At 34.3% G+C, this 24,252-nt stretch overlaps 2 protein-coding genes across 2 annotated transcripts; one reads left to right on the top strand and one right to left on the bottom strand.

The window, feature by feature from the left end:
- Positions 1–665: 665 nt before the first annotated feature.
- Nelf-A (Negative elongation factor A) lies at positions 666–12,622 on the bottom strand. The gene is made up of 9 exons (XM_088228491.1): positions 12,397–12,622; positions 9,321–9,557; positions 6,987–7,164; positions 5,979–6,149; positions 4,820–5,005; positions 3,972–4,175; positions 3,428–3,654; positions 2,650–2,749; positions 666–1,130 (listed from the first exon to the last, which is right to left on the bottom strand). Exons 1-9 carry the CDS (start codon positions 12,604–12,606, stop codon positions 934–936), a joined length of 1,710 nt encoding a protein of 569 aa, XP_088084617.1. The 5' UTR covers positions 12,607–12,622; the 3' UTR covers positions 666–933.
- On the top strand, positions 12,598–19,181 carry LOC148280379 (uncharacterized). The gene is made up of 5 exons (XM_088228492.1): positions 12,598–13,002; positions 13,745–14,655; positions 17,498–17,615; positions 18,081–18,302; positions 18,975–19,181. Exons 1-5 carry the CDS (start codon positions 12,856–12,858, stop codon positions 19,032–19,034), a joined length of 1,458 nt encoding a protein of 485 aa, XP_088084618.1. The 5' UTR covers positions 12,598–12,855; the 3' UTR covers positions 19,035–19,181.
- Positions 19,182–24,252: the final 5,071 nt, after the last annotated feature.

The following is a 24,252-nucleotide window of genomic DNA, read 5'->3' on the forward strand; positions in this document are numbered from 1 at the left end:
CAGGAAGCTATAGAAATGTTGGAGCATCGCTGGAAAAAGTGCATACAAATCCATCCATCAGCAACGTTATTCGGGTGATACACTTAATTGATCGTTTCTCAAGATGTTTGCAGACAAGGATTGGATTTCAACCCCTAGGGTGTTGTCAAGATTAAAAAATTACAACAGAGATGGAGAACGCATTACATGCAACAAAGTCTACGGATTAAAAAGCCTTATGACTTGTCATTGGCTGGTATGAGAAGTATAAAAATGAAAAATATTTTCAGGCACTGTCAAAACAATACGAATGTTCGTACATAGGCAAACTAGCCAATGACAGGTCTAATAAGAATCAGGCTCCCAAATATGTAGTACCTATTGTAAATTCAAGACAAGATCTGGACTTTTTTGGTTCAAGTCAAGCCAGGAGGCCTCAATTACACCACAGAACACCCAGGATTGAGAAAAATCACAAATGATTTATGTGTTCTCACCGGGAATCGAACCCGGAGCCTTCTGTGGAAGAATCAAGTGTCTTAACCACTACACCACGGATGCCGCAATTTAAACAATAATTACAATAGACCAGATCTTGTCTCGAGAACGTTATTATTTGTACTACCTTCAATATTTTTTTAGTTGCGTTTTCGTAATCATGTTTGTGTATAAAAAATGTAATTTAATTTTTGTGTAATTAAATGGACTGTATAGTAATAAATAAGACTTGAAAAAGCCTACGACATTCATATTCCATTTTTAAAATGTTCTCTATCTCCGTTGCAATATGTTAACATTGAATTAAATTGTATTTTTTTATATCCTTAATTTATTTTTATACAAGGAAACCTACTTTACATTTTCCCTGTAAAACGAGAGTCCGGTGCATATAATGTGTATGTACAAAATTGTGAAGTGGAGTGCGAGGTTGATAACCATTTCTCAGAGTACGGTTTAGCTGACGGGCTGCGGAGTGGCGCCCTCTATGTGGCGGTACTTCTTGATCCTCATCCAGTGGCCGTTGTTGTAGTTCATCTGGAAGTGGGTCTCGCACAGCATGGTGAGGTACGTGTTGTCAGTCTGCCGGACGTTCTCCTGGTTCTCCGACAGCTTGATGGTCACGATGTTGCCGAGGTTGGGGCATGGGTTTTCTAAAAAAATCGCATTATCCAGATTACTATTTATTTCAAATTGCATATGTTTACACAACACTTAACTTAAAAAAATAAAAAAAACGGAAATATTTGCGTTCTTATTATTTACACAAATATTTCGATTTTTGAGGCCATTTTCAACGAGTTGTATATTACTCACTATTAGAAAATGGGAATCAAGTTGGGGTAGAGTGGGGCTTGAACCTCGGACCTCTGATTCGGACCACAACCTGATTCAAGGCATGTCAAGGCATTTACAGGGCTTATGACCTGTCATTGGCTGGTTTAAGTGGCCACTTTACATTCTGTGTAACATTCACAATTATGCCTAGACTTCCATATTCCCTTCTCAGAAATGTTTTCCCTTTCTGTTGCAACAAATTTGGATTTAAGTTTAGTAGATTTTAACTTTTATTTTTTTAGTCAAAATGCGCGAGATTATCGTCATTTTAGTGCTCAACATTTATAAACCTATAAATATCAGCAATTTAAGATAGGCTAAATAAAACTTTAGTAGATTTAGTAATTTCTGTATCTGGGCAGATAAAGAATATAGTTCTGTGTGTGAAATCATCATCAGTGGCGCTACAGCCCGTTATGGACCCTGGCCTCCTCCAGAATTTGTCTCCATTCGTCCCTGCACCCTGCGGCTCTTCTCCAGTTCGTCAGGTCAATCGCTCTAATGTCACTTTCCACATTATCTAGCCATCTTAATTTTGGTCTGCCTCTTCTTCGTCTGCCTTCCGGAGTGGTATAAATAATCTTTTTTGGGGTGCGGTTATCATTCATTCGGTGCACATGGCCCAACCATTGTAATTTTCTTATTTTGATGAATTGTGCAATGTTGGGTTCGCCATACAGTGCCTCTAATTCATGATTCAACCGTCTCCTCCACACTATGTTTTGGTTGACAGCACCAAATATCTTCCTTAATATTTTTCTTTCGAATACTAATACCGTATCTTTATCTCTTTTGGTCATAACCCAGCATTCGGCACCATATGCAATGACCGGTCTGAGGAGAGTTTTATAAATAATGGTCTTAGTTTTTCTAGTGAGCAATTTGGATCCCAGATGTTTAAACAAGCCATAATAACATATGTTTGCTGCAGATAGCCATGCTCTAATCTCGGTACTATAATTGTTATCATTAGTCATTTCAGTACCTAAATATTTAAAGGAATTGACATTGTCTATGTGGTGTGACCCAACGTCAATTGCCTGTTGTACATATGTAGTTTATTTGTGACTTTCTTGCAAATATATTTAGTCTTAGATGTATTTGTGTGAAATACGACCAAAAATACTAGACAAGCGTTTCTGACTCGATGTGAAAATTCTGAAAAGGAAATCGAGTGAATAAGTCCACCTCGCAGTGTAATGGTTGGCGCTTTCGCCTGCCACGCTCGAGATCCCGGGATCGATTCCCGTCAGGATGGTGGTGAAATATATGTTTTAAAGGTGGTGCGGATAGGGAAATGGTGACGATGATGAGATTTAGTGATTAAGAACATACCTCTGGATCCAGCCATAAAGCCCAGGATGAGAGCCTTTTCGGGTCGCGTGACCCGATTGGCGTTCTTGAACATGTCCTGAGCTTCAACCATTTGATCTTTCTGTAACAATTCAAATTTAAAAAATACATTAAGTAATTTTTCAGTCTACAATGCTCAAAAATACTCTCCAAGAGAGAAAAGTAATCGGCAATTTATGAAGCATTGTAAAGTCCGGAGTACCTTGCCCGAATCAAAATTCGTAAACATAATTATATTACAAACAAAATATAATACAGAGAGGATAGAACGCCACACCACTCTGTCTTTGCATACAGACGTAGCTTTATCTGTATAATATATATTCACACATATTCTTGTGCATGCACGGCGATTATTCTGACTTTTGAGGTGTCCATCTTCCGTTACTCAGATATGTATTTGAATAATAATTTTAATGGGTGAACATGCAGTGAGACAGAACACATAGATAAGAGTGCAAAATTTTTGTATGGCAAGTTTTGGGAATTTACAATTTTAAAAAAAACATCACGCCGTTTCTTCATGTGGGGTAGGCAGAGAGAATAGAACGCCATTACTCTGTCTTTGTCATCACCTTCTCATGCACGCACGCCGATTATTCCTACTCTTGACATGTCTGCATCCATCAACATTCACATTATAGATACTTTTGGCCGTTATTTCCCTCGTGTCCAAACCAACATGTCTTGATTTTGTCAATAATGCTTGTGTCAATTTTGCAGAGTGCACGGATAGGTTGTGTAGAAATACGAGACTCACGGTCAGGGTGAGACTCCTCCTGGGCAGCAGGGTGGCGGGCGGAGCGGCGGGGGTGGCGCCGCGCACGCTGGCCAGCAGCAGCTTGCCGCCGGGCAGCGCGGTCTGCTGCAGCACGGGCCCGCTCAGGAGCACGGGCACGCCGCTGGCCGTCTTGAGCACGTTCTGTCCCGACAGCAGCGTGCCCCCGGGCCCGGCCGTCACCAGCAGCGGCTTCTGGCCCGGTTGGCCTGGAACATCACATCAGCGTGCACTGAGTATACAAATTAAAAAAAAATCCATAAGGGTTCGTTACGACAATTACAGCTAGGCAGCTGCGCAAGGAGGAGTGTGAGCTAAACAACTCATGGCCGAGAGAGTGGAGAACGGGTGCGGAGCCTCACCTATACTTCACGCCCTAAATCAATGAGAAAATCCCGGGCCTTGACCTTTCCGGTAGAACGTGGTGCAACCTTAAAAGAATACGTTTTACCATTATATGTGTACAGCGGCAATCTCAGATGGACCGGCATTTCTTGCAATTTAGAGAAATAATATTATAGATTACCCGTGATGAGTAGTTTCTGCTGCTGGCCGATGATGATAGGTTTCTGTCCTGGCGCCTGCTGTATCAGCACGGGGAGCTTGGGCGCAGCGGGCGCGGCGATGATCGGCGCGGGCGGCGCCTCCGCAGGCGCGGGCGGCGCTGGGGCGGCGGCGGGCGCGGCTGTAGGCGCGGGGAGCGCGGGGGGCACCACCAGGGGAGGCAGCGCTGGGTAGGGAAACATAGGGCATAATTTTATTTCATTCTCTCATGCATCGGTATTCCAATCACAAGAAACATCTCCTTTCTCTTCCTTAATCTCTCCTCCTTTCCTTTTTCCTCTTTTTGCCATTGAGTAATAGTTTTGATTTAAGGTGATTTATAAACAAATACGTTTATTTCTATTTTTGTGCATCTTTAGCTTTTTAATATTTTTTTTCTATTGAATATGTTCTGTAACTTGAATTATAAAAATAAAACTTTTATTTTATTGGTTGGTTGGAAGAAATTGCCATTTGGAAATAAGCTTGCCAATGTACACATAACATTATGTACAAAAAGTTAAATAAAAATAATGAAGGTTAGGGGTGGGCGGTTTCTTGTTTTTGCAATGTGTGGATTTGAAAGGAGGTCATAATACCCTTTAAACGGATGCGTGTTAGTGGGAAAAAACTCAAAAAAAGGAAAGATTAAGGGGACAAGAGATGTTCTTTCAGAGTGATGTAAACAAAGCTACTGCAGAAATACTTTTTGTAGTGGATGGGCGATGATTCCAGTCGAACTGCATGGGCAGTATATGAGCGTGAAAAGGAGGTAACATCGCTATACGCTATATATTTTTGTGTAATGTAGTGCAACGGGTGAGAGGTTACCTTGATCCTGCGGCGTAGAAGGCATGACGTAGTTGTTGAGTCCACTGGCGTAGTCGGGTAAGGCGGGGGTGGCGGGCGGGGCGGCGGGGGAGCTGGTGGGGGTACTGGGAGTGGCGGCGCTGCTGGCCGCCTCCGCTGCCTCGGCCGCCTTCTTCTGCAACTGTTGCTGCTGCTGCTCTTCCGCTTCTAAAGAGAGACACGACCTCACCCGATTAGAGTACAGTTCATAGCAGAGGCGGTTTCTTAGTACATACTAAGTGCAGCAGTGGCGAACGCTGATTTTATTTACAGGTAAGCTATAAAAAATAAATTATTTGTACCTACATAGTAGGTACATAATATAATATAAGTTATATTATACACTATAAATTGCTATTTTTTTTGTGTGATACAACAACTCTCATTTACGAAATCAACTTAAACGACATAACTAAGTGATATATCATATTGTGTAGCTATATTATCCATTAATTTAACACATAACTTATATAAAAGTTTATAATTCAGTCAGTATTAGGTATTTGAGGATCGTTTTTTCAAGACACAATTTATTTTAAAAAAAAAATTAAAACCAGTATCGAGAAAGATAAAAAAACCTGAAAAAAAAGCTCACCAAAACGAGCTAAAAAACGGCTTAAAAAAATATCAAAGTCTTATCGTCTTTTCAAAATATTTATATATAACACAATATTTTACTATAATAATAATTTTAATAAAATCATTACAAAAAATTATAAACTATAAATTAGATTACCTTCAGGCTTAATTGTAAGGTGCGATTTAAAAAAAAACAAGATTGTTCACGGGATTTGACACAAATGACAAAAAACCCTCTGGAAAATTATGTTAAAAGTAAATGTCGATTTTTGAAAAAAGGGTCATCACTTCTCAACTATTCCATCTGTTGACTTTTGTGAAGTAAAAGAGCTAAATCCTTTATTGATGCGGGTGAGATTCATCTGGCTGGATTGCGGTTGTCGAAAAATGGGTAGAATGGTGAATATTACACAGTGTGGCCACTTCAACCAGCCAATGACAGGTGGTCATAAGCCCTGTAAATAGCCAGACTTCCATATTCCCTTTCCAAAAATATTTTTCCTCTCTGTTGCAATAAATTGTGATGTCTATCCGCATTTAGCATTAATGAACAGAAACTTGCCGAGTAATTTCCTCCTCTTCTTCTGGTGTATGGTGGCCGGCTGGTCCGCTATGTCGAGCAGCTTGATGCCGCGGTCGCTCGCGCGCACCGTGGGCGGCGGCACCGGGCGCGCCGCGCTGCGCCCCCCACCCCGGCTGAGGGACCAGCGGGAGGGGAGGCCCTTCAGGGGCGCTGGAAGCACAGTAGCGGGGATGTTACGGGTGTGGGTTTACCATTTTTGTAAAGATAAAAGAAAGTCTTACACGTTCAAATCTTACTACTCCAGCATGGAATTATTAAGTGGGAGGTTCAAACGACACTTAAACGACTGTGCTAAAAAATCTCTATGGAAATAGTGCTGAAACGTCATGTTACATTAAGCAAAAGACGGGTGACTCTAAGAAACCAAAAAAGTGGTATGTAATAGCAAAAAATTCATAAATAATAAAATTTAAACATATTACAACATCTACAGGGCTTATAACTTGTCATTGGCTGGTTCAAGTGGCCACATTACACACTGTGTAACATTCACCGTTCTGTCTATATTTGAACATCTAAATTCCTTCAATTCTTGTTTGTAAAGTTAAAGAGGATTTTTATGAAGGATTTTAGATGTTCAGATATAGGCAGAATGGTGAATATTCTACAGTGTGTAATGGGCCACTTAATCCAGCCAATGACAGGTCATAAGCCCTCAGCACCTAGACTTTTATATTGCCTTCTCTAAAATCTTCTCCATCTCTGTTGTAATATGTAAATATTAACAGCTCCCTAGGGGGGTTCAATCCAGTTCTTGTCTACAAAAATTTGGACGAACTCAAAACATTGTTGAATAATCAAATAAACAATATTTCCTATAGTCCCACTGTCTAGCTTTAGGAACAGAAATACAAATGATCAAATTTCACCTCATTCCTCACCTTCCCTCACAAACACAAAAAAGTTACTTACAAAAAAGGCTTTAAGACAAAGAGTTTTATACCATATAGTCATTGTACTAGGTAGATCTCTTCTTCTGCTACTTACTTGTGTCTGTCATCTTCCTGGGCATTCCTCTGCTACGGACGGGGACTGTAGGGGCCACCGACTTCTTCATGTTGGACATGGCATCCTGAGATTTTTGCAGTAACTCGGCTCTGAGGGCCGCACTCTTGGGCTTCCTCTTCAGGGTGAAGTGCTTCACGGGATTTGGCTGCTGCCCGACCTTGGACGGAATAAAAAAAAACTTAAATGTATACAACTCCCATTTCATAATATTAATAATATTGGCAGCCCGTCAAAGAATAATTTTCTTCTGCTTATCGTTCCTCTCCCCGATGGAGGTCGGATATCACCGTAGCAATTCTCACATTGTTGGCAGCTGCCCTGAACAAGGACCGAGTGCTGCAATGGAACCAGTCACGTAAGTTCTTCAGCCGAGAGATGCACCTTCTACCTGCGCCGCGTCTTCCTTCAATCCTTCCCTATAGAATGACTTATAAAATGTTATATTTTTCGCCTCTTATCACATGCCCAAAGTACTCAAGTTTTCTTTTCTTTATGGTCTTCAGTACCTCTTTATCTTTTTCCATCCATCGGAGAACGACATCGTTTTGGACTCTGTCCACCCAGGAGATTTTATCTTCCTGTAGCACCACATTTCAAAGGCTTCGATCTTTTTTGAAGTGCTTTGGGTGAGTGTCCACGTTTCGACACTAAAAAAGTACTGAGAAATTGTAACATCGTACAATGCGCATTTGGAGGCCTAAATTAAAGTCTCTACTGCAAAGAAGGTCACCTATCCCGAAAAAGCAATCTCGCGCCATCTCTATTCTGAATTTGATCTCTTGTGAGTGATCCCATTTATTATTCAGCCAGCATCCTAAATATTTATATTGATGGACTTGCTCGCTAACCTGCGCTTCAAGTTTTAGTCATTGAGAAAGTTTGTGGCTTTTTTCAAATAACTATACATTTAGTCTTGGAAATATTCATTTCTAGCCCTTTATTCTAACTAGCTGTGTGAACTTTGTCCAAGAATAGCTGCAGGCTTTTCACACTATCTGCTAGAAGATCAGAATCATCCCCGTATCGGATATTGTTTATAATTTGTCCATTTATGCTAACGCCGTCTGTTAGTTCATTTAGCGCATCTCTAAAAATGGCTTCTGAGTACAAATTAAAAAGGAGAGGAGACAGAATGCATCTTTGCCAGACTCCTCCACATATGTCTATATCAGATGTTGATTCAGCCTCCACTTTCACTGCAGCTTTTTGATGCCAGTAGAAGTTACCAATTATCCTTATATCTCTAGAATCCAGGTTGAACCTTTTTTAAATTTCTATATGTGAAGCATTTAACAAAAAATTTAATAGTCTTGATATATTTAACACTTCATACAATATGTACAGAAGAGAACTAATAGGCTTGATTAAGAATAACAGAGAATAGAAGTTTTGTCTCTTTTCTTGCTCTTCATTCATAATTCATTTTACACTTATTTGTTTATAAATTTGTATAAACCATTTTAATTTTTTTAATTACACTTCGACCGGTTTCGAGGTTACTACCTCATCGTCAGAAATTTAACTAACTTATAATTACACGCATTGCTATTTATATATATATTTTTTTTCCTGACGATGAGGTAGTTACCTCAAAACCGGTCGAAGTGTAATTAAAAAAATTAAAGTGGTTTATACAAATTTATAAACAAATAAGTGTAAAATGTCATACAACAAAGTGAAAAATGTTTTTGATAACAATAATACATAATTCGTTTAATCATTAAATCAAATGTAATTTTCCACTCTTACTTTTCTTCAATCATCCTTTACCACTCCTTATCAATTTCCTTCTTTTCCTTCCCACTATCTCCTTGTTTTGTCCATATTTATCTTATTTTAATATATAGTATTTTATTATTTATATAGTTTAAACTTCAAGCTGTCGTCGCTTTATTACAGTATTATTTAGTGAATACATATAATTGGATGGGAGGCCCTACTATGTACACATTTTGTAGTTTTTTTTAAATATTAATTTAACCTGTACATTTGTTTGTATTCGAAATAAATAAAATAGTCCATGAAATTAATTAGAATAATTTATATTTTAAAAATTATTTCTGATTATCTTTTTTGCATTGTATTATTTGGAATTTTATTATTTATTACTCATACCTTTTTTTCTAGATTGTTATTCTATTGCATCACATGTCATTATAATTTAATCTAATTAATTTTACTCTGTATTTTTATTGCTAATTATTATGGCTTGACACGGGCATAGCCTAAAAAGCCTTAATAAGTTCATTAATATTTAAACTAGTGTAATTTTGAATGAATAATAAATAAAATACATGTCACTAGAGTTGTTACCACAGAGATGAGGGCAGCCTTGTTGAGGTAATGGCACTCGAGCGGCAGCATGTGCAGCTGGTCTTCGTGGCGCGCCAGCAGTCTGCGCAGGTCACTCAGCATGTCGCAGGCGGCGGGCCGTGCCGTGTTGAGGGAGCCCGACCCGGGTAAGGTTCGCATGACCTCGGCCAGCATACTGACCCACAGCTCCGAGTCGAGGCTGGCCATCTCCATGATCTCCTCCAGCTCGTGGCGCCACTGAAATATTATATTCATGTTGATAAGGTTGAAGAGACGTTTTGGTCTTTGAATTGGAAGTTTAGAGCTACATGAAACTGTATTTAAAAAAAAATATATTAAACAAATATTTCATATCAATCTATTATACTCCAATAGGGATACGATATTAAGAGAAGGGGTGTACACTGCATTGGCACAAAGACAGAACATTAATATTATATGAACTTTTGCCAGAATTGTGGAAAAGTGGTAGTGTTGTTAAGCCGAAGGAAGTGTTGACCTGGCTCATTCATGACATTGGTCACAGGGAGTCCGAGAGGTTCATGCATGTCGTGGATTGGGATTTCAGAATATTTTTTTTTTTAAAACTCATATTTTGAATGAGAAAAGTTAAATATGAATTATAATTTGAAAAAGGAGAAAATCCTTAATGTCCCCGACTAGCATCCCTTCCACAAACCCCAAACTCTCCCCTTCCCAGCTGTTTCTCTAGTCCGCGTCCGGTGCATATCGCTTCATTGGTCAAATACGTTTTTAATCTCTTTTTTTTTAGATTACAAATACGATTTTCAAAAAAAATTATAAGGATATTTCTAAAAGCACATCTTAAATAAATAAATGTACTTATTTTTTTCTTCTTCTTGTGTTTCTTATTCATGAAATAAATTCATATGTAAAAAATTCATATTAAAATGTTATTGCCTGTCTTAAAACAGGGTATGTATTTTTGTAAGCCGGGCAAAGTTTTAAAAAAAAAATTGTACAAAAATTCAAAACGCCAGTTGCTCTCCGAGCTCCACTATGGATGGTTCGTTTGCTCGCGCCGAGAGTGTTAGCATATATAATTTTCTGAGTAAACGGAAGTCTGTTAGAGCAGGGGCGGCCAATCGGTCGATTGCAGCAATTAGGACTAAAAATAAGATTACCGATCACTTCACGGCGAAGAAACAATCTATTACGGTTAAAAAAAGACGAAGACTTTCAAGTTTTTTTAGGTATCTAGTTCTTGTAACAGATGATCGAAATACGCTACATTTGGTTGTCCAATACAGTGGCATATGCACCACTGGGTGTGGCAAAGGGAATGATAATGATGAGGTATTTGCGCGCGTAACAAAATATTTTTTTTGAAAAAAGCAACAGGACATCATTATTTCACAACCGGTGGATCGCAACATTGAATGCCACTTGTTCCAGTAACAATGGTACATCAATTAAGTAATTTAGTAAATTAAACATAAATATGGAGTCAATGTTATTTCTACATTTTTGTAGACTTGAGATTTTGAACATTGACTTTATTTCTCCGTAATATTCTCCGTGTAGTCTCCCCTCTCGAGGCTACTTTTCTTGGCAGACGATGTTGCACAGATTCAATACGATTTATCCGTCCTACATAGAAGGTAGACCAGATCACGGAGGCATATTCTAAAAGAGGACGAACAAGTGAGCAAAAGAGAGTTTTAACTGTGAACATATTAGATTATTTATTTATTTATTATATTTACGGCCTAAGCCAATTACAACAGTTACATGAAGAAACATAAATGCAAGAAACTAAACAAAAAGAACATAAAACTATTTAGCAAAGACAAACAAGGGCAAAACAATAATTGTATACAATATATTAAAAAAAACGAAAGACCAAAAACTTTGAGCTAAACCATGCCAATACAACTTCATCCCACACTGTTTAGTCGCGAAGAGATCTACGAAAAGCCGGAAGATCTATCCCAAAAAATTCCAATTCGTGTGATGAATTGACTAATCTACACATTCTGGCATAAAAACCAAAGTTGCTCTTAGAAGATTTTATAAATAGCAGATTTTGACTTCTGGTGACATGGTTGGGAACATGAAAAGAAATTGATTGCAACAGAGATGGGACATCACTTAAAGCATTGAGTATTTTGAAAATGCATATAAGGTCCATCACAGTTCTACGTCTCTCCAATGAAGACAGATTAAGAGATTGCTCTATTTCAAAATAGGAATAATTACCTTTTTTTAATACGAGCAACCATGCCACTTTTCTTAGAAAACGGTGTTAGACAGACTCGATATGGTCAATATGAGTCCTGTAGAATTATGTAAGGAAGGCGAGGATGCCAATTACCCATAAATTAACGCGCCTATTTATTTATGCTTTGTTGATAACAGCATAAAAAATAATTTCACAAATTACAATTAGCACGCTGAACTTCTTCGGAAGATCTTAAGCACTGCACAATATTGGATCATTTAATATTAAAATTCCCCAGACAATATGCGCTAGTACTACAAATGAAGAGTCTTGCGTTCTATTACATTCGGTAGTTATAAAAAATCACAATGGCTAGTTTTTAAATAAAAATAATGATCATAAACAATGTTGTGCAAGTTATTTTATCAAATGAACAACATTAGTGCCTGCATAAGTACACACTCAATTTAAAACAAGTGTCTATCTAATCGCACCCATTTATTTTGTAATTCACGACTCTCTTGCAAGTAATAAAAATATAAAAAAATAAAAACAGCAATACTAAACATTTGTTTTCATAAACAAAATTTCAAATTTGATCACGTTTAGCTGTCATATGGAGTAATGTAAAAATCCACAAAATTAGGTTATGTCCTAATAAATATACTATTATAAACCTTGAATTTTGAAGTATGTTTCTATTTTATTAAGAAACATTAGAATACAACACAAAATAAATGTTGTATATTACGATCGTAACTAATATAATAACTTGGAATATACAACAGGTCTTATGACATTTCGTCCATCTCTCTCTCTTCCGTCACTCATGTATGGGAAAGACAGGGAAAGTGCGTGTGTATATGGCAAAATGACAACAAACTGAAAAGTTACCTCTTCAACATTTCTGCGCGGGATATGAAAGAAACTTAGGAGTAATTTTAGTTTTACTTGGGTTTGTAATTCTGGAAAACAGTCTTTAATATTTCTTAACACTTCAGTATTTAACTGGGTACATATCGAACCACCAGTCCACGAATCGTTTGATGTTCCGAGCTTATTATGAAGCCACAAAGATGTGTCACTATCTCGTACGTTCGCCATCTTGAAGTAAAAAAAATGCACTGACGAGATCAGTATTGCCAGAGGTGAAACACTTATTATTTTTTGGACTGAAAATAGTATGAAACTGATTGAAATTGTAAATGCAGCATTATAAAGAGAAGAAAATATTTAGTAATGCGGCAACATTATAATTTTTGCCAAAATTCGAAAAATATTGATCTAATAATGGAATAATAAATGTGACTAAACCCGTCGTGCATTTCTACCGATAATAAAAGTTTTTATTAAATGAGTGCCGCGAGAATAAAAAGTAATGTTTCCTTTAACACCCAAATTGAAGATGATATTGAAAACAAAACTGAAGAAAGAACCTCGATTGATTTAAGTCATACAAAATTAAGTGCTCTTCCTAGTTTTGAAATGAAAAATATAAAGGTAAGTTTTTAGCAAAATGAGATTACTTGCACTTTTTATCACAATAGAATATTTAATAATAACGTAATGATTGATAGATAAAAACATAAATAATCATCAATAAATTTTTATATTCATTCTTTTTTTTGTGCATTTATTCATATTGTTCCAAAGCGCTGATGATTGTTTTAATTATTAAGAAACATCGATTTATCAATATTTACTAGAATTTTCCATTTAAGAAATTATGTCAAAGTTTATCAGTAACATGTAATTAACAAAGGTAACATTTTTACAAACATTTTTTTAAAAATAGGAAATACTAATTTAAATTACATAAATCTTCTTCTGTTTGTGGTAAACGATTAGCCAGTTTTTTAAAATAATATTTATTTTTATTATATCCTGTAATACCAAATTAAATATTAATATTTAAAACCAGATGTGAAATTCATTTGTCTTGTATACCTAACTGAATTAAGTTGTGGTCCAGTAGTAAGTGTTGTCGACTTTGGTTCAGAGATCCAAAGCTATCCCCCCCCTAAAAAACAGCTGTAATTTAAAAATAAATACGTGGGTTTATTTATTAACATTTTTTTTAAAGTGTAAATTTTGACCAATTTTCCTTTTGACTAGTATGTTTTTTGGATGTCTGGAAGTAGGTAGTTATAAGTAAGTTTTCAATAAATAAATAATTTGATAGGGTAAATTAAAACACCTACTTATTTGTATCAAAGCACTAATCTATTTTAACATTTTACAGCAATTGTACTTGGAAAATAATAGTTTAACAAAATTACCGGAAAATATATTTACTGAAGCTTTAAACCTGCAATGGTTGGATTTAAGAAATAATCAACTCAATTCTCTACCGGAATCCATAACCAATCATCCAAAATTAGAGACAATGTTGCTACAAAATAATTTAATTTCTCATTTGCCAAACTATTTAGGTACCCTACCGAATCTCAAACACTTGAAATTATCTGGCAACCCTATTGTATACCCAAAACATAATATTATGAAATCCAGTATTGAGACTGTTCTAAAATATTTGAATTTTTACCACGAGAGAGAGAAAGAAGAGAGACAAATCATAGACACAAAAAAAGAAGAATGGGATATATGTCAAGACGCTGAAGTAGGATCCATCATAAGCAATGATAACTTTAAAAATGATCAAAATAACACGAGCGACTTGAGTTTTAAACAAATCTACCCCACCAATAAAGAATATATAATAGAACCACCCGTGTATCAAAATGACACCCAAAAAGAAACAATAAAAATTGATTTCAAAGGAATGAAAAGTTATGAATCAAATTTGGAAAAAACAAATGAACGCCAACTCAAACTGCCAATGTACAGCATAAAAAAGCATGATAGAGAAAAAAAACATCAGAGCATAAAAAACACATACGAAAAAAAGCCCTTCCAATCGGATCATTCTATTTGTAACATAGAGTATGTTAAACGAATGAAAAATGATGAACCGCATAAAACTAATTCAACGCTGTTCAAGTATTTTAATAGCAACAAGTATGTAAAGAAGAGTAAAGTTTTGGACAAAGAGGAACAAACGTTGCAGATAGTCCAAACAGCCATTGAAGAAAAATTGCTTGAAAATAAGAAAGAGATGTTGAATAAAAGGGAGAAGGTCCTTCAAGATAGAAAGTAAGATTTTAAGTTGAAATATACAAATAAACATCAGAACCTCTTTTTACACGGTGGATACGTTTCAGGCAGTAATGTATAAAAAATATATACTAAAATAAAAAAAGACAATGGTGCATAGGTTTTCAAGCATAAAAATAAGTTTAGGAGTGCTATTGAATGAACCTTCATTTTACTAAAAAAATATGTCATGACAATAAAATACTTTTAAAAATTGAGATTATTCACTATCATTATCATATAGTGGGGTAATCAGCATTTAAATAAATAAATCAGCATTTTTGAGTTATCTACTAAAAACACATAGTAATTATCCCACGGTATTATATTCTACACCTAGTAAGCAAATGAAAAACAAATAGTAAAAATTATTATACTACTATCACGCATTTATCAATTAATTTATTTATTTATTCATTTAAAATTACACTCGTTGAAATATTAGCTTTTTAGTCTGTGCACGTGTCAAGGCACAGTAATTAACAATGAAAAAATACATAGTAAATTAATTAATTAGATTAAAGTATAATGACATGTGATGCCATAGAATAAAAATCCAGAAAAACAATGTATAAGTAATAAATAATAAAAAAAAATCCAAAGAATACAATGTAAAAAAAATAATCAGACATAAATATTAAAATTATGTTGTCGGCCTCGTGGTGTAATGGTCAGCGCATTTGCCTGCCATGCAAGAGATCCCGGGTTCAAATTCCAACATGGTTGATATGAAATATTTATTTGAAAGGGTGTTTTCACACTAGAATATTTCATAGTTCCTTGACTGGTACCTGAAGCGTAAAACTGATCATCTTACCTTCATGTAACAAAAATTATCAAGATACGCTGCGATTGGTGTACCAATTCAGTGCCCTATGCACCATTATGTGGGGAAAGGGAATTATTATTATAATTATTAAATATTAAAATATAAATTATACAAATTTGGATTCATACATAATCAAATATACAAAATAATAGTATCATTGAAATCAACAAAATAATAGTAAAATAGTAGTTTTGAAAAAACAAAATAAAAGTATATTGAAATCAATAGCAAAATAATACATATATACATAAACGAAATTGAGATATGGTTTCTAGAAACTCACTCTATACTATAGTAAGAAATAGGAGTAATAAATAATATGCCAAATAAGAGTGAGTAATAAATTTAATAATGAAAAAACAAAAACATCAAGATATATAAAAAGCAAATAAAAGTAAAAGTATGGAAGGAAAGCAGATTTGTCGATTTTTGCTAATTGTTAATCTCGAACCTTAAAAAAATTGACAACCTCGTCCCTAATATTAAATATTTAATTTTTGTACCGTGTTATATTGAAACCATGTACAAACGGTTCTGGTGTATTTTTTTAAATCAACAGATGACAGAATCAAAGAAACATGGATGTTTAAAGATAGGCAAAATGTAGTGTTCATTTAAATTTAAATCAATCATATGCAGCGTAAAAGCGTTCTTCCTCTTCATCATCTTGCCTCCGGGATATCAGGCATTAGGCATTTAATATGACTTCCTGGTCCTGTATTAAATTGAGGGCAGTGTTTAATGAGGACCCTTCTCTTTTGTTCTCTTGCTCGCCAGCCCTTAACTGTCCCCGCTACTACCAACTTTTTGTGATTCCTCGTTTTTTCTTCCAATTTGTCCAAATAGGATAAAATATTTTTTCTGCCTGCCCTTGAGTTCCCAGAGAATAGGTGGGTTTTTGCGTCATGCAGTCTACTGTCCAACTTTTTTTCTGAGATTTTCCCTTTCTGACTCATCTTCAGATTTCACAGCCTCCATCTTTGAACCAGGTCGTAGTCCAGTGGTAGTTTTGTAGACTCACGTATCCAAGGTCCAAGGTATGAATCCCACTCTACTATGACTTGATTACCATTTTTCCATCACACATTTTTTAAGCCTTTAAAAAATGGTCTGAAAATTTAAACAATCAATAATTCTTTTGCATTAAAAAAATATCTCTTCCTAGTCTAACCCTCATGAGTGAGGATCGTGACCACCATATCGTTCTCTCGAGAATGCAGTCCTGCAATTGTCTCAGCACCTCGCTTTTGCAGTCTTGATCTAGTCTGACCGGCGCATGAGAGACCTCTCTCTTTCTCTTTTTCAATCTAAACTGCCGACCACAACAAGCTTCTCCAGGCAATCTTCCTCTCGCCTTGCGAGGTAACCAAAATATTGGAGAACTTGTCTGAGACATACGGTTGAGTCTCTCCATCAGCTTCAGTTCCTGCACGTCTGGCTGTCAAGGATATTCTTAGCATACGCCTCCAGCACCACATTTTAAAGGCATCTGTAACGTTACATTCTTTTGCCCTATTTTTTCCAAGTTTGCCATCACACTTTTTTCCATCCCAGCTCTTCTTTAGATATCAGGCTCGCAGTTGCCATTGTCCGTTATCCAAGAGCTGAGGTAATTAAATTTACGGACAACCTCTAGGTCGGTTAAAGTATTTGTCAGGGTGAGTTTATGATTACGATCTACAATCTAAAAAAATATGAATGCACCTTAAATAAACTTGATTTCTTATAATCTCCGAATGAGGTATTCCTTATCATGGTCCCGAATGTAAATGCCCATACTTCCATATCCTTTTCAACGAGGGTTTCCATCATTGATAAAATATATATCATTTATGATATTCATATTTGTCTGTCACTGATATTTTTCACAGATAAAAATGATCAAAATACCTGCTCAACTTTTTACTTGTGATGTCATGCCCACTTGGTTTTTCTGTGAAATTTGTACATTTCAATAATTTTGTTAACTGTACTTGTTATTTTGTAAATAAAATGTCAATATTTGTTTTGAAGGTCATTAGCTGCTTTGAAGAACTGGAGAGACAGTTATAAGGAAGGAAAAGATACCAACACACACATTTATTATACACTTAATCTGTCCAAATTACCTTATGGTACAGACTTAGAAAGGGTAATCTATATATTTTTTAAGTGGTGTATTATGTAAAGGATAGGAGATAGGAGATATATTATCTAATAAACAATAGTGTAAACTAGATTGTTCTGGAAAGCATCCAGTAGTTAGTGTTGCAGACTCGCGGATCAGAGGTCCGAGGTTCGAACCTCAATCTACCCCAACTTAATTCCTATTTTCTAATACTGAGTTATTTAAAACTTGTTGAAAATGGCTCTCAAAATTGAAATATTTGGGTATATTATAAGAATGCAAATATTTTTTTTTAAATAATCATAATATTATAATAAGTTCATAATAATAAAATCAATTAATATTATTACCTCTTCATCATATTCTACAATAAAATAACTAACTTAATCAAACTCAAACTCACTATGAAATAGAGTTTGACAATGTCCTAGGAAGGCGAAAAAGCTGTCACAAAAATATGTGGGAAAAAAAATGAGTGGTTATTTTTAGGTGAAGATTCTTACCAGAGCAGATATTGAGCAGGATTTGCCCGACAAGTATAAAAAGAATATTAGATACAAGGGAAAGATGATTGTAAAGAAGCCCAGGGAAAAGACTCCTATACAGATGAGAATTCTAGAAGTGGCAAATTGTATTGATGATATTCAAAAAGACGATGCAGGCGAGACTCCGAGAGCTCGACAGAATACGGCTATAAATGAAATAAAAAAGGTAGGTTGAAATGGCAGCTCATGATAAAATATGTACTATGTATTGAGTGAGGTTGATGCGGGACAGTTTAAGGTTGAAATGGGACAGTTTAAGGTTGAACTGGGAATGTTTAAGGTTGAAGTGGGACAGTTTAAGGTTGAAGTGGGACAGTTTAAGGTTGAAGTGGGAAAGTTTAAGGTTGAAGTGGGACAGTTTAAGGTTGAAGTGGGATGGTTTAAGGTATATGTGGGACAGTTTCAAGACGACTCAGGGCTGTTTTAAGTTGACGTGGAAAAGTGTTAGTTTGATGTGAGATGATTTTATGTGTTTAATGTAAGACAGTTTTAGGGTAGTATAGGGATATCAATAAAGGATTCTGCTTTATAACTTCACAAAACTATGAAAATAATATCTAAATCAAAAACTATTTTTTTTAATGTTTAAAAATACGGATATTCAAATAAAGCTAGAATTGCGAATTTTACAATCTATTTAGATCAGATAACGTTTTCCATTCTCAAAAAAAATCTGTCGTAATATTTATCTGAATATTTTTCATACGTGTTGGCGCGACAAAAGAATTAAAAAACTTACAATAATGCTTAGATAAAAAAGGGCTAAATTGCTGAAGATATAAAGTCTAATGCGTTTGATTTATGATTTTGTTACTCTTAAAGAGATATGTTTTTTCAGTTGACTGATTTAAGAACGAAGATTTTGAAACTGAAATTCGACAATGAAATTGGTGGCTAAATCATGAAATTTACTTAACATAACATATATTATAAAGGACATAATCAATTACCGGCCAAACTGTTGATTGATTGATTAAAAAAAATATTTCTGAAAAATACATAGGCCATGCAGAAATTATTTCTGTATATCTTAGGATCAAGAAATTACGAGTATCCCAATGTAAATGAAAAACAGAATTCTGCTTTATACATTTTAATAAATAATAAACATTGAATCAAATAATACGTATTTTTATTTCAGATTCCTATTCTTATACCTAATTTATGTACTGTCAGCCTCGTGGTGCAGTGGTCAGTGCGTTTGCCTAGCATGCGAGGTGTCTCAGGTTCGATTCCCAACATGGTTGACATGAAATATTTATTTAAAAAAGTGTTTTTACACTATAATATTTCATAGTCCCTGGACTGGCACCTGAAACGTTAGACTGATCATTTACCTTCAAATAATAAAAAATGATCTATGCAACATTAGGTGCGGAAATGAAATGCTGATGAATTTATGTACTACACATTTTGAAAAACCTAATTTGTAATCTTAATATATGAAAGGCTAATGTAATATTTAAAATATGCAAAATATAAGAAATTTTGTGCTAGTAAACGACTTAATTTTTTATAATATATTTTTTAATGTATTAAAAATTATAATATTGTCAAAAGAAAAATCCCATTTTCACCAAAAAAACTTCCAGACAAAAATATTGTTTGAGATAGCCTTAAACATGTGACTGAGCGCACCACTAATTATTAAGAAATTAAGTTATATGAATATCACTGTGTGTTGTATGAGCCGACATTCATGAAAATCAAACATTTACATTAAAAACTCATGAACGATGTATATAAAATCTAAGGACATATAGGTGTAACAAAATTATAATTCAAACAAGTTTTTATATTTATCCTACATACCCCTAATAGTTTTCCATAACACTTGTTTTACCTACAATATTTTGGAATTGATTAAAAATAAAACAGTTATGCTCATTTTTGATTTACAAAAAAAAAATATTGACTCGCTTGCAAAATTCAACCTGCGCATAAGTCATTGAGCCTTTTTACCATTGATGTAAACGATATATTTAATTTGCTGTTTAAGGCACATGATATTATACAAGAATGAATACTAAAATACTAATGTTGAGATATTGTTTAAATGAAAACAAAATTATAATAGGTATATTTTTATTGACAAAATAAAAAATAGTAAAATACTGCACAAATATATAATTTCATTAGAAAAAAATAGTTTTTGTAAATACTTGAAACAATCCACTAATTACATAAAAAGACAATGATTATGAAATTATCAAATCAAGAATACAATTTGTCCTTGGTAAATACAAAGAGGTAAGGTTAAGCATAGAAATTGCCAATATAAATCTATTATGTATTTGAAATTCGATATTATAATATAAAAAATATTGCAATTTTTGTTTTAATTATTTATACATCTAGAATTTTTATATTTATCCATCAGATCATTCATTAGTTAATTACATCTGCATTAATTTTCAAGGGTGCAAAGAACATTAGTTATGAATCCGTTTACATTCATTTGAGTAAAGTGTGTGAGAGTTAACTTCTAAAACTCATATATTTTTTTTACTAAAGGGCGTATATTACGTATCATAAAGATCACAATACTTTTCTATTAGTTCTGCTAAAGGGTGTGAACTGCACTAAAGGGTGTGAAGATCTATATTTATCGTAGATAATTACAGTGCTTACAGTGCTTTATAAAAATATTTTATTCAATCATAATACAAGATATATCAATTTGCGGGGTCATAACTGGAAGGTCTATCGTCCTCAATCCCAAGAAAAACATCCTTTGAAAAAATTGCCGAGCCTAGTTGTCCATTTCGTTTCAGTCAACCAGTTCAAAAACCGTTTGGATGCTTTTTTGAAGGAAGAACGCAGATAAAAAGCAGTACACGAGATATAGATCAGCAAAGGCTGCCTGCCTATAGCCAATAATAATAACAATAATGAGGAATTTCAGCCCTATGGGAAATTGGATACGAAAAATTATTAAATTATTCGGCAAAGTTTCTTGAAAATGTACAAAAAAGATATTTAAAAACATTTTGATAAAAACAAACTACTTTGATTGACATCACTAGTTCATATGAATTAACCAATGATAAGAGAGCTGTGAAAGATATCCGATTTACTTTCCGTCAACTGACCAATCGGCAGAACTGACCGAGAATAAGCAAAAAAGAACCTCTGACAATCAAAAACATTTTTTTGGCTTAGTTTTATAGTCTATTAACAAATAAAAAAACCACTGAACTTCCTAATTTAGGCGGTCAGCGCAGAAATGACGTAACACACAAAAAGGTATAAATGGACTTAACTAATGGCGTTTTACGAACTAGAAGTGGTTGAACCCACTCTTCCTATTCATTAACAGATGGCACTGCTCGAACCGTTAGTGCGAACACCCTATAGCTACATGGCCAAACTTTGAAAGCAATTATTCCAGTTCAATGAGTGTAGGTAACGTCACTTCTGCACTGGCTGTCTAAAATGAAAGTCAAAATTAATAAATGTTTTAATGAGTTTCTAAAAAGGATACATTTTATTAAGCTAATTTTAAAAAAAAATCCTATGTAAACAAATGCAACAGTTTTTTTATGCATGTTTTGCATTTTTTTTCCTGAATCAGGTTTTTAATTTAAGGTTATCATGTATGCAAAAAATATCTTGTGTTGAAAAACATGATTTTCAAAACGGATATGACTTAAAAGACTGAAAATTTTCATGAATTTTTCTGACTTACACATGAATGAATAGCCACATAATTTTCAAAAATTAACTTCTGAATATTTTTCTGCCAGCTGATGGACGCTGTAATGCGATCTGAAACCTCGGAAGGGTGAGAATGACACATGGCAAAATAACCCAGAATAACTCATTGTGCATCTAAACAAAGGTGAATATTTTAGATATTTAATGATTTTTTAATATGTGTATCTCTAAATGATCCCACATTATGTGAAGGGAATGATGCGAATCTCTATTGAGACATATTTTTTTCTTATTTAAACTTGTTGATTATGTAAGGTTCCATCTATCCAGATAATTTAAAATACATAACCCGCATCCCATTTCAATATTACATAAAATGTCTGTGTTAATAGTGAATAAACCAAATGAATTATTGCTTTTTCGTGCATTTAACTTAAAAGTTGGTGTTAGACTTAAGGCGACCAAATTATTTATACAACTTTCTAAATATGTATTTTATTTGTACATTGGCGGGCATATTGCCAAATAAAAGCAAATTCTTCCAACCAACCATGGCCATATTACATAATATTAACTGTATTCATATTTAAGTCTACAAGTTTTATGCTTATGAACACATAGTGTATTACATTAAAATAGATCAGCAGTAAGTGGAAAAACATTACATTGTTATAAATACACAAAATATACATTTTTATATATCCTCTTGTGTTTACCTGTACCTTTTTCTTCTCTGTTAGAATTTGTTATGAATTAATTTTAATAAATATTCAATAATACTTTTTTCAGAGTTATATTATACAATTATTACACGTCATTGGCCGTTAATGGTTATTTATCGCAACAATACAAAATTTTGTTGCATAATCCAAAAGTTTACGAATTAATATAAATCTGGCAGACATGGAAACATTTGTAATCATGTTTAAATATAAGTTGTTTATTGATAAAATGCAAATTTAGTAAAAAATATGCGAAAATAACTTTTTATTTAGGGACTCGGGTAAAACAAACCACATTTTCTTAACACTGTTTAGTTTTGTACAAATTTAATCGATGTTTTGAAACAAAAGGACAAATGTGATCAACTAGTTCTTTACAATACATAGTTTAAGGTACCACAGCACTGGTCTAATGAAAAAGATAAGTGTTTTGAAAAAATAAATATTACTGTACCCATTATTTGACTAAACAAAACATTTTGTATTTTTTTTCTATTTATTTAATCCTGCTCTAATTTCTATTTGTCATGTCACTTTTTCTTTCTGGTTGTTCTGAGAATCTGTGGACCTTTAGTATGGTCAAATGATTGGCAAACTTGTGAATATTCACAACGAAGGTATTTTTATTACTGTGATCGTTTTGTGTCCAAGAAGTTTTGTTGTACTTCTTCTTCTTCACGTGTCATGTCGGATCCCCCTGATGTTGACGACCACTTGGGAGAAAGCTTCTCTCTCCTGAGCAGTGTGAAACAGCTCATTCACTGTTCTAATCCTGGTCCATGTTCGGATGTTTCGAAGCCAGGAAAGCTGTTTTCTTCCGACCCCTTTACGTACTTCGATCTTCCCCTTCATGACAAGCTGAAGTATAGCATATTTATCACCTCTCAACACATGGTCAAAATATGAAATCTTATGGAGCTTAACGGTGGTGAATAGTTCTCTAAGACTAATCTTGGCTCTACGTAATACTTCATTGTTGGTTATCATATCGGTCAGATATTCTTAACATTCTACGGTGGATCCACATTTCAAACGCTTCAAGGCGGTTTATAATAGTAACTTTAAGAGTCCACGCCTCTACACCGTACAGTAAGACAGACCATATATAACATTTGACCATTCGTTGTCTAAGCTTAAGGTTTATATTATCGTCACAAAGAAGATTTTTTTTGTTATATTATCATAATATATTTGAATCGATCCATGTTAAAAGGGCACAAGTCACACTTTTGGTGATTTCAACATTTTTATGTAAGATTATTTTAAAAATGCATATCTTTTAGTCCTCATTCAATATCTAACAAAAAGGCTTTAATCTAACAAATAACTTGTAGAAAATTGTTACAGCGATTTTAGTTCTATGTTAAAAGGAGACTAGTCCATTGACAAGTAACCTTTTAACATGAAATTAGAATAAAACATTTTATTTAGTGGCAATACTTTATAAGGCAATACGACAGCTCTCAGTTTAGTAGTTTTTCCTTAAAAATTTAACGTGACACGCTGCAGGATATTAAAGTAATTTCAACATGGATAAAGAGGAGAATCCGACGAGAAAGCGGAAACCAAATTCTGCTAACCTAGTCCGTCGAATGTGATCAGGATGTTGATGAGATGATAGAAAATAAATGAGAGCTATCATTCTAGAATATTTTTTATTATTTTTATATTGAATTCCTTTAAATTTGTTGATTTTTAATCTAGATTTTTTTTTATTCAAATTTAACTGTAGGAAGT

This window comes from Micrasema longulum, unplaced genomic scaffold, assembly GCF_059751315.1.
Source record: "Micrasema longulum isolate JH-2025_06_02 unplaced genomic scaffold, ASM5975131v1 h1tg000586l, whole genome shotgun sequence".
Lineage (NCBI taxonomy): Eukaryota > Metazoa > Arthropoda > Insecta > Trichoptera > Brachycentridae > Micrasema > Micrasema longulum.